The sequence below is a fragment of the Etheostoma cragini genome, chromosome 11 (assembly GCF_013103735.1).
Source record: "Etheostoma cragini isolate CJK2018 chromosome 11, CSU_Ecrag_1.0, whole genome shotgun sequence".
NCBI lineage: Eukaryota > Metazoa > Chordata > Actinopteri > Perciformes > Percidae > Etheostoma > Etheostoma cragini.
The window spans coordinates 18789576-18802174 of NC_048417.1; the positions used below are offsets into that span (position 1 = coordinate 18789576).

Consider the following 12599-nt stretch of genomic DNA (forward strand, 5'->3'; position numbering starts at 1 on the left):
TAGGCCGGCTGGGGAACTTACATTAACGTTAGAAAAAAACTCATAAAGTGAATTTTTCATGCCATGGGACCTTTAAAAAATAAAATGTATGGGTAGAGGTTATATGTGCATGCACACACAAGCTTGTTGAGTGCTGTCACCAACCACTGAGCCCACATCTGTTATGAAACGGACTGCCTATTCTCCATAGCACGCAGACAACAGCAGCAGCAGCAGCAGCAACATAGCTGTATGTAATGCAGGCATCAGGCAGAAATGAGGCAAAGGCTTTTCTCTTTTTCCAACATGGCGAGGAGAACAGGAGGCCTTTCCCTGAATCATCGGCAGGCCCTAAAAAAGTGGTTGATGTTCTTAGAGGTAAGGATGTTTTGTCCCAACTCCTTTCTTACTGACGGTAAACAATAGGAATGCTTATGTTCTTTACTGAAGTTGATGTTACCAGTATAATTTTAATCGACAGCAATTTATGAGACATTATTTGGCTATAAAATGACTCCTTGAGGAGGGCTTTGAAAAGTTAAGGAAAGATGTTTCTTTCACAGAAGCACGTGTAAGCTTTCATTTCTTCTTCATCCTTTATTTTTCCTCTTTATTGCCAGGTTTGTTGGTAAAATGTACACCTTCTTCTTGAATATGTAATGTGTAATACTTGTACCAATTAGAGCCTGTAAAACTAAAAACAGAATTCTACTGAAAACACTTTTCTTAATACTAATCTGATCATTGGGAAATTACGTTCACAGACAGAAATTATGAAGATGAAGCTGTTTAAAGTTTTTGGCTCAACAATATATATCCGGCTCAAATCAATGTCATAATGTGATAATTTTGACTTTGACTCCTGGGCCATCAAGCTCTCTACATATGTTTTCTCTGTGTGGTGCTGTGAATAGGTCCATTTCATGAGTTAATAATATTATGTAAATCAGTAGCCTATTTAATAAGAGTAATTTAAAATGGTTGGAGATGATAGTTTGTTGTGTATTGTCAAAAACAATACACTTTATTAGAACGTTCCACTGAGCTATGGAGATAGGTCTGGCAATGCGAGACAAGTTTATAACTTAATAACAAGGTTGCCAGGTCTGAAGTGTTTTGTCGTGGGGGATAGGGGGATGCTATCTTACAAACCTGGCAACGTTGGCTATGCGCTGGATACAGCAGACAGTATGGCGGACAGCGAAAGTGATTTGGAAACAGACGGGCTTGAATTAGCTCTGGACACACTGTGTAGTAGACATTGCAGCGATGAGGCGTCTCTGAATAGCAAAGGATATTGCTCTGAGTTCTGTGAGGTATGTTAGACTCCATTTTGTGAGATGGTCTCTCCATAGTCGGCGTCTGTTTATTGCTAATGCTACTAGCTTCTCTAGCTAACGTTAGCCTCTAGACTAGCTCTATGTGTAGCTAAGCTAGCTACTGTTGCATAGCCCGTCAGAAAAGCAACATAAATAGTTTACAAAAATGTAGATAACGACTGTGTTGCTCGCTATGCTATGTAGTAACCGTCTGTCCCGAGATATCTGCTTGACATTTGATAATGCTTAACGTTAGCTTAGTACGTTAGCTAGTAAGCTAGTCAGTTAATTACGCTAAGCTTATTAAAATCCACTAAACGGAAACGTTAATGTTGTATGAGCTCAACATACAATTGGGTGTTCTAGCAAGAAATTGCAATCATGTTAATAACAGTAAAGTTAATAACGTAATCACCAACGTTAGCTAATGCCTTCTTTAAGACACACGACTGTGAAATCGTTGTATGTGCACTGATCCCTACCTCACTGAACTTACAAGTAACTTCAACAGCAGGCATGCTCAGGCAACCAGCCATGTCCTAATATGTGTAGAGTTTTTCTTTTAAATACAATGTTTTAACTGTTTAATTAAAAAAGGGTGGTGATCAATTGTAACCTATTATGTTAAATTGTGCGACTTTGAAAGAAACTTTATTTAATATTAAATAATATTGAAATGACCAAATATTTAATATTTCTACATTTTGTGTTCTTCCTGCACAGTTGGTTGAGGAGTACACAGGGCAATGGCAAGTTCCTCTTCCTCAGCTAAAGGTGCTGCGCACTGCACTCTGCAGTTTCACTAAAGCCACTGCTGCCTTCCCTGATGGCTGTCAGCACATCCACTATGTTCTCAGCAGTATGGCCTTGTAAGTAATTTGTTACAATGCAAATTGAATATTTAGTTTCATTAACAGGTAAACTTTATGTTTGCATTTTATTTTAGTAACTGTTACCAGAAAGCATGATGTTTCAACTTCAGAGCAACTTCATGAATTGAATAAAAATGATTAATCATTGTACGGTGTGGGAGCCGATGGGTCAGACGGAGCGTCTCAATCTCGTTTCAAATTGGTTGGCCCTGGTGTAATGTATATAGCTTTTTCATTTAAACAATGTTTGTTGATTTTTCAAGGGGCTGATTAGACTTTAAAGGGGTTGTACTCAAAATACTCGGGGAAAAAAACCCACATACATAGCAAATATGTGTTTTCTGCTATGGTGATGTTCTAAAAGTCAAGTACAGCCCCTTTAGAGTATGAGTTTTGCTAAGGAATTCTTAGCCTACACTTTGTATATCCATACCGATAATCTAAAACTAAACCATATACCATAGTGGACGTGGCAGCCATGCTTGTTTGTTGTCAAAGCTGTAGTGCATAGTTTCTGTCGGCCCTTTGAGGAATTCTAAGTAATGACAACAACATTGTCAGCACGTCTACATGATACAAGCCTTACATGATTGTGCATGCGCTGCCATCCCTCCTTAATGCATTTGCTAGCAGCTAAGGAGGACAGGAGGATTTAAAAAACACGATGGACTCTTCAGAAGAAGTAATTATCTTCTCTTGCGCAGGAAGATCAACGGACAACACAATCTTCTGAACAAAGTCATACTGAGAAATACAGACAGAGTTGTTTGTAGCTGAGAGTCTTTATTAGCTTTGTAGCACCCATTTGGTAATGGCTTAAACGTAACGGATATTTATTAATATCAAAAAGCTACACACTAAAGCTTTAAGGAAAATGCTGGAGCATACTAATAGTAGACCAGTAGAGCTATAGCTAAAAGCTTTTTGCTAGGATCAGCTGCTAATAGTGACACAGCAATGTGCTCATTATTTACCCTTTGACTAGCACTTGCATGGAAAATAACTGCCAAGGGTTTGATGAGCTGAATTACGGATTAAGAGGTTGTCTCCCTTACTTTGAGATGTTTTTCGCAAACTAATGCTCCTCTCATTGTCTTGCAGGAGCTTCTTCGAACTGATGCTGTTTTTCAGCAAAGAAGAATTTGTGGAAGAGCCTTTAAAAGACATCCTTGATTCCTTTCAGGTGACAACAACTTACAAACGCAATCCTTTGTTTACTTATTCACACAACACACTTTCATAAGACCCACTGCCATACCTGCCATTAATTAGCTGTGAGTGTTTAGTAAAAGTTACCAGTACCCAACCAACAGGTCTTACCACAATTTCTTTTGTTTAAAATAACGACTTGAGTGTTTGCTACTGCTACTCCGGCTGTCCGTTGTAACTTAGATTATTTTCGTATGCAGTAAACAAACTAGAAATCTAAAAGTCATTGTGATTGGCGATTTCACAAAAATCAGATGTGTTTGTTAAGAAAATTTGAATAAACCATTTTTTTGGCACTCTTTGCAGGAGTGCCACTCTCAACTTCTGAGGCACAGGAACATCTACCTTCAGCATGTGAAGCTGATCATCAAAGCGGGAGGCCCATGGGAGAATCCAGTGCTGCAAGGAATCTTGAAGGAGGCAGACTTGACACCAAAAGAGGGTAGGTTCATCGCTATATTTAATAGCTGATATGGCACACACACAGGAAACACTGCATTTTGAACCTGTGACCAGACTTGCTACTGATAAGACCCACTGGGGTTGTTCATCAAAAAACATAATGAAGAGATGCAGTCGAAGAGAAGACGTGCACACACAGCTTTGTGGAGCAGCAATGCTGATTGATCAGGTGTGTGACAGGTTGTCACACACCTTTCTGCGTATCCTTAATTAGCTGAGGGGTTTTTAAACCAGAGAGAGAGAGATACAGATACGCATCAATCAGCTGTTTTTCCACGAAGGGTTTGTCATCAAGACACAATTCGATTCGATTGGCAGTTGGCTCCTTAGATCGAATTGTAGCCACCACTATGCATTTTGTCCTTGTTTTGTTAGATGTGGTGTTTAGTGTAGCTTCATCGTCTGCTTTTCATTCACCTGGCACATATCTCCATGCTTTTCTAGCAGTGCAACAAAACTATGCATTATTTAAATAAAATGAAAAACCCTGTTATAACTCTGGACCCCCCAGTTTGGGAACCACTGCCCTTATCTCTATCACACTGTCAATCCACACACAATTGGAATCGCTGTTGTTTTCTATTGATTTGTTAAGCAAAAGTTTGCTTGCAGGCTGTCGTGGCTCATGGCTGGTCATTTACACTATATGATAAATAGTAGCTTTTTCAAAAGTCCAATTTCTCCTAAAATTGTATTGAGCTCATCAGCAGTTGACAAAATGTTTTTAGACAAAGTAATAGCTGATTGTAAACTGTATGTTAAGCTGTTTATGTAATGCTTAAAAAATAATAAGACTAAGTTTTTACAGTACATCGAACCCTTTGCCGTCAATAACACTCAAGGGCCAGTGTAGGATTCTAATGAAACTAAAATCAGACAGTGTTCCTCTATTTGACATTACCCAAGCCAACATGTCAATACCCCATATCATATACATTAACTCACGTAATTCACTCCCATGCAGTTGAGGACTACTTAAACTCAGAGTTGCCGGTATTCTTTGAGCTGCGGATTCGCTATCTGCGTGCCTGTGAACGAATGCAAGAAGCCATGGCCCTGGCTAAAAGCTGCCTGGAAATTCCCGAGACTGCAAAGCATCTGTACTTCCATCAGGCCTACCTGACCTGCCTCTACAAGGCCTCACTGCATGAACACCTCCACAAGGAGGTAAGAGACAAAGAGTGGCAAAGGATTTGAATTTGAGGCATTGTGGGGCTGTGTAAGGGACAGTGTTTTCTCCTCTCAGGTGGCAGAGATGTGGTTGGTGGAAATGATTATTCTTAAACACAAGCAACAAAAATAGTTACACAAGTTAAATGGGGAAGAAAATAAATTGCATTGCATGTTCTCTCTAAATAATTGGACTATGATATCAGTCGTCTAAAATGTGAATTAGCCAGTAATAATCTAATAAATTATTCAAACTGAACTCAGGGTTATGATGGTATACAAAAATACAGAAATTTGTCAATACTGTGTGATTGAGGTCAATGAACACTATAGTAGCTGCCAGTTGAACATGTTTCTTGTATTCCTTGTATCCCTGATTGTAATGCATTTTGATGTATTTTGCATTTGGTGTATTTTATGCATGTATATGCTTCCTTCCACAGATGGCAGAGATAGATGGCCGTGATGCAGTGGAGATCATCTGCAACACAGAGAGCGTTGAAAAAGATGAACTTCCATTGTCTCTCTGTAAAGCTTTCCTTACCCAGCAGCTCCACAATGGAGACATGTACTACATCTGGTAAGAATGACCTTCAGACATGTATATTTAGGTTCTTTAAATTGTGTCTGCTCAATATGTGTACGATAAAGCTTGGAACTAGTGGATGCACAGTTTGATGTTTTTGATTTGGTTCAGTCCTGCCTCTGAATACTGACTTAGGAATTAGAACAGTTGATGCTTAATTAACACATAACTGATGTCTTTGGCTTGGCATCCACTGCCTCCTGCAGGGATTTGGTGTTCATCTGGAGCAGGTTGCATCTTAGGGCCCATCCCTCCAGACATGGCTTCCTCGACGAGTGCTTGCAGCTGGCTTCTTCGGCTACTAACATCAGAGCCATCTTCCCCTTCATCAAGCTGGTCACCACAGAGGTGCGATTGACATCTCTTTTTTTCTCAGGACAAAAGATGAGAACATATTTTGCACTTAGTTTGAAGCTTTCTTCTGGAACATGTATGAACAAACTGACAAACCCCTAGATCTGACAAGGATCTCACACTCCTCATACCTGAGGAAGATTATTATCAGTTGAAAACACTCTTTACACTGTTGGAAGCACACAGCTTCAGTTTTGTCTTGAGTTAAATTGAAAATATGTATTCTTTCTCATCTTGGTCCTAAGCATTTTATTCTCCTATCTACCATTTGACCTTGTTGTAATTATTTGACAGCTGGGGGTTGATGGAGTCCAGGTCTGTGTGGAGCTTTGTGCCAGGGCCTTGCAGATGAGTGACATGCAGGTAGACAGTGTAACCCGGTCCCTTATTTACAAGACCATCGCCTTCCTGCAACCTCATGACCTGGAGATCTGTCGGGCGTGTGCCCTGCTGGTCTTCTGCCAGGAACGCAGCCTGGAAGCTTACCGAACTGTTTGCCTGCTTTACATGCATCCTGACCAGGAACCGCATCCCCACAACACCCCTGTCCGGACCAGTGTTCGCTTCCATATTCTGCAGGTGAGAGGGGATGAAGAGTCACAAATATGATCTGATATGATGACATATTGGATATATTAGCATTATGATTTGTCGCTAAGACTTTTACATCTTTGTTTTCCAGATGCTCAAGGAGCGCCTGTGCTTTGACCCTGAGTTTTGGAACCTCCTAACCCTCAGGACCCATTGCTTGGAGTTGATTAGTGACAAGGCCATGAAAGCTGCTGTTCTTAGTGAGATGGAGGAAGAGGAGAAGGAATACAATGAAGAGCTGTTAATAAATAGGTGTATAAATGACTCATGCACTCAAGGTTTCAAATCCTGCCAGGGCACTGAAACTGTTTTTGTGAACGAAGACCTCCTAGAGGAGCAGACTGTGGATGGAAAGACAGAAAAGTGTGTTAACCCATCAAAAAATGCTCTTCCTAAGAGGAGAAAATGGGGGAAAAGCCTGCGAAGGAGAAACCAATCTATGTCTGACGATGAGGCCGACTTTGGTGATGATCCAGAGATCAAATACAATCTCAATTCCACCTCTTTAGGCAATACGCCTGTGTATTCGCTAAGACACAATCACACTAACATTGAGAATTCATCTTCCGTAAAAGCCCCCTTAACCCGCAAGAGAGAATACTTGTCTAGGTATGTGAAGAGCCAAATTTTAAAAAGGAAGGGTCAGAAGAAAAGATGGTTGCAGGGTGTTCCCAGGCTGGAGCAGGTGCAGACTGTTAAAGAGAAGAAGGTGAAAGTTAAAGAGAAGAAGGTGAAAGTTAAAGGGAAAAAACGGGGACGGAAGCCTTTACAAAGATTTGAACTCTCCTACCCTGATAATGAAATGGCCCTTACAGAGGAGGAGTCTGGGTCTGAGGAGATAATTGACACAGAAGACAAGGAGCTGGATATGCCTCACCTGGAGAATGAACTTGAACAAATGAGCAAACCGAAAGAGAATCATTGTGAGCAAATGGATGATCTTGAGAAGGAAAATGGACTTGAGAAACATCCTGACTTGGTCTGTGGTAGCAGTCCCAAACATCCTGACTTGGTCTGTGGTAGCAGTCCCAATGAACAAACCCAAATGGAATCTCAAACAAAGGTCTGTGAAGGTCTTCCCTGTGAGCCTCAAGGTGCTGTTCCTGCTGTTGAAGCTGATCCTGAACTTGATGGTCCGCCCTTAGACTTAATGGATTGTCCAATAATGTTACACAGCTACTCTCTTATGTCCAAAAAGCCTGATGGTGAGAAAGTGCATCCTTTAGAATCCTCAGCGCCAAATGAGGTTAATGGCAACACAGGACAGGTGCCCAAATCCACAGTACAAACACAAGAGTCAAACACTGAGGTCAGTTGTTTGTCTGTAATTTCAAATTTTTATGTTCATAATTCCCAGACTGTATTAGAAATGAATGTGTCTGTGTCTTGTCTTACTTGTTAGATGATGCATTTGCAAGATTTTGCTTTGAATAAAGTACTACAGTGAAACGTGTGTGTTAACACACATTCTTGTGAAAACGCTTATTCAGGGAGAATATTTAGCATTGACTGCATAAAAGTAAGGGAAATATAATGACATGAGCGCGTTGAAGTATCTTTTGTTTTGAATTTGATTTGATATTCTACTTATTCCGTTGAACTTGTAGCACTTCTTTCACTAATTTGTTTTCTCTTCCTCCAGGTAAAAGCCAAGAGAACGTGGAAGGATAGAGTACTCCGTACTCAAAAGTATGCCCACTTGACGTACCACTGCAACTTCTGCCGCAAAGACTACAAGGGCCTAAATGTTATGAGGCATGCTCTCTCACACCTTAAAAGTAGGAAACTTAAATGTATACTCTGTGAAAAACGCTTCAAACACCTCCCTTTTGCCAAAAAGCACGTCCTGGACCACATTGATGAAATGTGCCGACAGAAACCCCCCGATATGGAGCCTTGCACTGAGAGCACTCCAGCTGCTAATGGAATTGTAGATAATGTGAAAAAACTGAGTCAGCCTCAGGATGAAATTCAGACTCCCGTTTCGGATGAGAAAACTCCCGAACAGAAACCCGGAGGCAAAACCAAAGTGTCAAGTCTCAAGAGGGAAGATCGAATCATTAGAAACCTCCGCACCCTCATCAAGAAAACATCTGTGCTTCACAAAAAGTGCAAGAACCCTGATGCTAATATATTCAAGCGGGTAGACTTCAAGGATGAGCAGGTAGTCATTAAAGATGGCCTGGTGATTGTAAAAGATACATCTGTGATGGTGAAGGACGGAGAAGGAGAAGGGGGAGGGGAAGGGAAGCCAGCAGGAGAAAATGGGTACGCTGTGGACATCACGTATCACCTGTGCCCCTCAGAATCCTGTGATAGAGTATTCTTGAGGAACAGCACCACACTAAGAAAGCATGCCATCAAATGCCACATTAACGAAGAGAAGGTGCTGGAGAAGACTTTTGTGTGGGGCAAACACAAGTGCAGCATATGCTTAAGGTAAGTTTATCTGCTCTATATTACATTTTGTTTTGGACTATGTACGGGTACAATTAAATGTGGGAAGTTGGATGCATGACAACATCCATTTAATCAATGTCTGGCATAGCTGCCGATAAATATTTTCCCAGTTTTGCATCTAGTGCCCATCTAAAATAGAAATGGTGGAAATAGACTTAAGTTATGAATCAATTCAAATCGCATTGCCAGACCTTCCTCCTCAGCTCTGTGGCGGAAGGTCTGGCTTCTCTACACAGTATTCCAGGATAGGAGAAAAGTGTGCTCTGGTTTATTGCCATTTCTCTTAACCAATCACAATCGTCGGACAGAGCAACGGCGCCTCTGCAAAATAGCCTCGGGAACAAACTTGTTTCGGTAGAACATGCTTGTTCAAAAGTTGTTTTGGTCGTGCAACAGAAAACCCAGATTGGACAGATGAGACGTATCTGGCGGAACCTTCGGCGGCACCAGACAATCCCGTAAATGAAACATTGTCGACATAGACTATGAATCAATCAACCCACTTTTCTGATGGGGCAGATAATGGAAAGAGTGGAGGATGACGACAAGTTTTAAAGTTTTGGTGCTTGTTTGTATTCCCGAGTTTTAGAGACAACACAGTGGTTGATGTTTGTAAACTGGCAAAGTTCACATGATACAAATTCAGGATCACAACCATTATTTTCTTCTCATTAGCCAAATGTACAGTAATTGTTTTCAAATTTTACAATTTTTGCAAATACAGTAGAAGTTACTGCTATTTTCTAAGACATGCTTATTGTGCTGACTGTGCTTTCCTCTAACAGGCAGATACAGGTCCTCCAGCATTATAAGGACCACATGAAGCGCCACAGCACTGCTCTCCAGCACTTCTGCTACCACCTGGAGTGTACCCGGCGCTTTTTGACGATGCAGGAATTAAAGGACCATGTCAGGACTCATCAGCCCTTCAGACCTCAATGTTCATTCACAGACTGTGAGAAGCTATTCTCGACCCTTCAAGGTCTATATGACCATGAATGGAGACACTACATCCCAGCGCCTCAAAGAGAGGAGGTAGAGATGAGACAGAAGAAGCTAAATCCCGAAGCTCCGTGGAAGCAGAGAGTGAAGGTTGAGGATATATGGCTGCAGAATAAAACGGAGCAGAGGGAGAGTCCGGCCTATTGTAATGAGGATTTGAATGTAATTGTACAAACTGAAGATCCGCTTTGTGAAATCTCAGGCAGCAATCAGAACCTGTCGATACCTGCAAACTGTGTGAAAACTGAGAACACAGTCCCTCATGAGCCCATAGATGAGAGCATAGCCACCATTAATGGACATGAGGCTGAGACAAGAAACCATGTGTCAGAGGGGAAGAGCTCCACTTCCCGAACAGGAAATGCTGCAACAACCCCAAGTAAGAGCTGTCGAAAAAGAAAGCCCATTGAGTGGGATCCCTTGAATGTCCGAGACCCTGAGGATTTGTCCACTATATCTGAGGGAGTACAGCAGAAACTCGGAGAGCCACACATTACTGAGCACAAAACTTTCAAACCCGAAGACCCATCCTATGCGACCTTCATCAAAGCCCCCTTTATCCGGCCGCCACCCTCCACCTACCTGGACGAATCTCGGCTCTCAATGCGCAAAAGGAGGCCCGCTGATGAGCCTTCTCCAAGGAAAAACACTTACTGGAGCAATAAGAAAAATGTGGAGCCTGTCCCAGAAAAGCAGCAGGTGGGAGATGTGGCCTCTGCACAGAAGATCAGGCAGCGCTGTGACAAATGTCTTTCCTCCTTCAGCAGCGCAGAGGAGTTCCAGAAACACCAAGCCCTTAACACCTGCTCGGCACTCTTTGGCTTTGATTCCGATGACGAAAGTGAGTATGCTTGGTGCACTGATTCCAAAGTGTAACAAGCGGTTAGTTATTTCTAACCAACTTTAACCACTGGATAATCCATTTGTGTTTTTGTTTTTTAGGTTAGAAGTGAGGGAAGAGGAGCTGTAACTGGAGTGACTGTACTCATGGAAACAAGCCAGCTGGCTCAGGGCAAGCATTCAAGATAAAGGAAAACTGGAACCATTTCCTACTACTCCGATACAGTACTTATTTAATTGCTGAATACCAGTTTGTAAACAAAAATGTGCCAAAACGGTTAATTTCGAGGTTTATTTCATTGACAGAACCTTTTTTAAGCAGTACTTTTGAATAGCTAAAACTAGTTTTGTCACATTGTCTCCAAACATAACTTTGTGTGTCATTTTGTCAAGTAGGTAAAACAAATCTGTGATAAATGCACTCACCGGCCACTTCAGTAGGTACACTTTGCTTACATCAAGTACTTCAGAACTGCCTTCATTCTTCATGTCATATAATCAACAAGAGGCTGGAAACAGTCCTTCAGAGATTTTGACATGAGAGCATCACACATGATGTTAATCTCCTTTTCTACAACATTGCAAAGGTGCTGTATTGGATTGAAATCTGGTGACTGTGTTAAAACGATGCTCGATTGGACTAAAGGGCCCACCGTGTGGTAAAAAAAAAACACCTCCACACCCCCGCCAGCCTGAACCGTGGATATGAAGCAGGATGGATCCTTGCTTTCATGTTTTCACCATGCCTACATGCCTAAATATCCTTGAGTTGCTAACACGTGACTGGCTGATTAGATATTTACATTAACGAACAGTTAAACAGGTGTACCTAACAGATGGCCTGTGAGTGTATCTTCTCTTAATCTATGGTAAGTCTTCAGACATTGGTCATTAAAACAAATCTAAATGTAACGCTGAAAAATGTCTGACAAACCAAATATGGCCCAAGACAACCTCTCTAGAGTAAACAAACATGTTATGTAACGCCTTAAAATAACTTGTCATCCTAGTATTTCTATTTTAGTGTTTTAATGACAAAGTATCACTGGACTTACCGTACCGTGGTAAAGTTACAGTAACACGTATATATAACTGGAAGATGTATTTATTTGTTTTTGGTTGTCTTTCAGTTTGGCCTGTCGACACTATCAAGTACATGTCCACGTCGGCCACAAACTGAAGCCTGTAACAGTCGGCTAAATGAATTCATTTTTATCACTTGTTAAAAATGTACATTTAATTTGAACTTAATCAGACTTTCTTTCGTTTGCCAAAAGCCAAAGCCATTTTTGATCAAGTGGTTCTATTTGAGCCTCTGATTAAGGTTATAGACGCGGTACCCACGCTAACTTCATTCATGGACAACAATCATTTATTTTTACCCTCTAATAATCTGTTTTGGAAAGAAATGGGTTGGTGTTAAGAATCTGTCTTTGAATAGTGTTTTTTCTCCTCTTGCTGTACACTTGGTGTCCCATCATGCTCAGGGGGACTTCTGAAACATCTGGCGTTCCCGCCTGTGGTGTTCAAAATTCCACCATCAACGGCTTCCACATGATTGGAAAATCCTGTCCTGAAAGTGTAGATTTACATGTAGTATATCATGAACAGTGTTTGCAACCGTGTTAAATCATGTTAACTGGTGGAAAGATGAGTTCTATGATGTTTAGCATGTTAGTTTCATTATTGTAGTCTTCCAAATGAATCATGCACAGCTCTGAGCTCTGGTCTTAGTAGAGAGGATGTCTCAAAGAT

General features: G+C 41.2%; 1 protein-coding gene across 2 annotated transcripts; it reads left to right on the plus strand.

The window, feature by feature from the left end:
• Positions 1-1104: 1104 nt before the first annotated feature.
• Positions 1105-12599, plus strand: LOC117952595. 2 transcript variants are annotated; one of them, XM_034884996.1, is made up of 13 exons: positions 1105-1295; positions 2022-2167; positions 3272-3353; positions 3686-3821; positions 4806-5008; positions 5455-5591; positions 5804-5945; positions 6246-6530; positions 6634-7510; positions 7544-7851; positions 8185-8981; positions 9788-10845; positions 10947-12599. In XM_034884996.1, the coding sequence occupies exons 1-13, from the start codon at positions 1116-1118 to the stop codon at positions 10949-10951; spliced, it is 4356 nt and encodes a 1451-aa protein (XP_034740887.1). In that variant the 5' UTR covers positions 1105-1115; the 3' UTR covers positions 10952-12599. The 2 variants fall into 2 exon arrangements, with proteins under 2 accessions (XP_034740887.1, XP_034740886.1); XM_034884995.1 differs by having other exon boundaries at positions 1106-1295; positions 9788-10849; positions 10959-12599.

Bases quoted from the DNA above. Each gene is read 5' to 3' on its own strand.
- LOC117952595 (XM_034884995.1), top strand. From the start codon at position 1,116: ATGCTATCTTACAAACCTGGCAACGTTGGCTATGCGCTGGATACAGCA. The intron at 1,296-2,021 runs GTATGTTAGACT...CTTCCTGCACAG, and splicing joins ATTGCTCTGAGTTCTGTGAG to TTGGTTGAGGAGTACACAGG. The intron at 5,946-6,245 runs GTGCGATTGACA...ATTATTTGACAG, and splicing joins TCAAGCTGGTCACCACAGAG to CTGGGGGTTGATGGAGTCCA.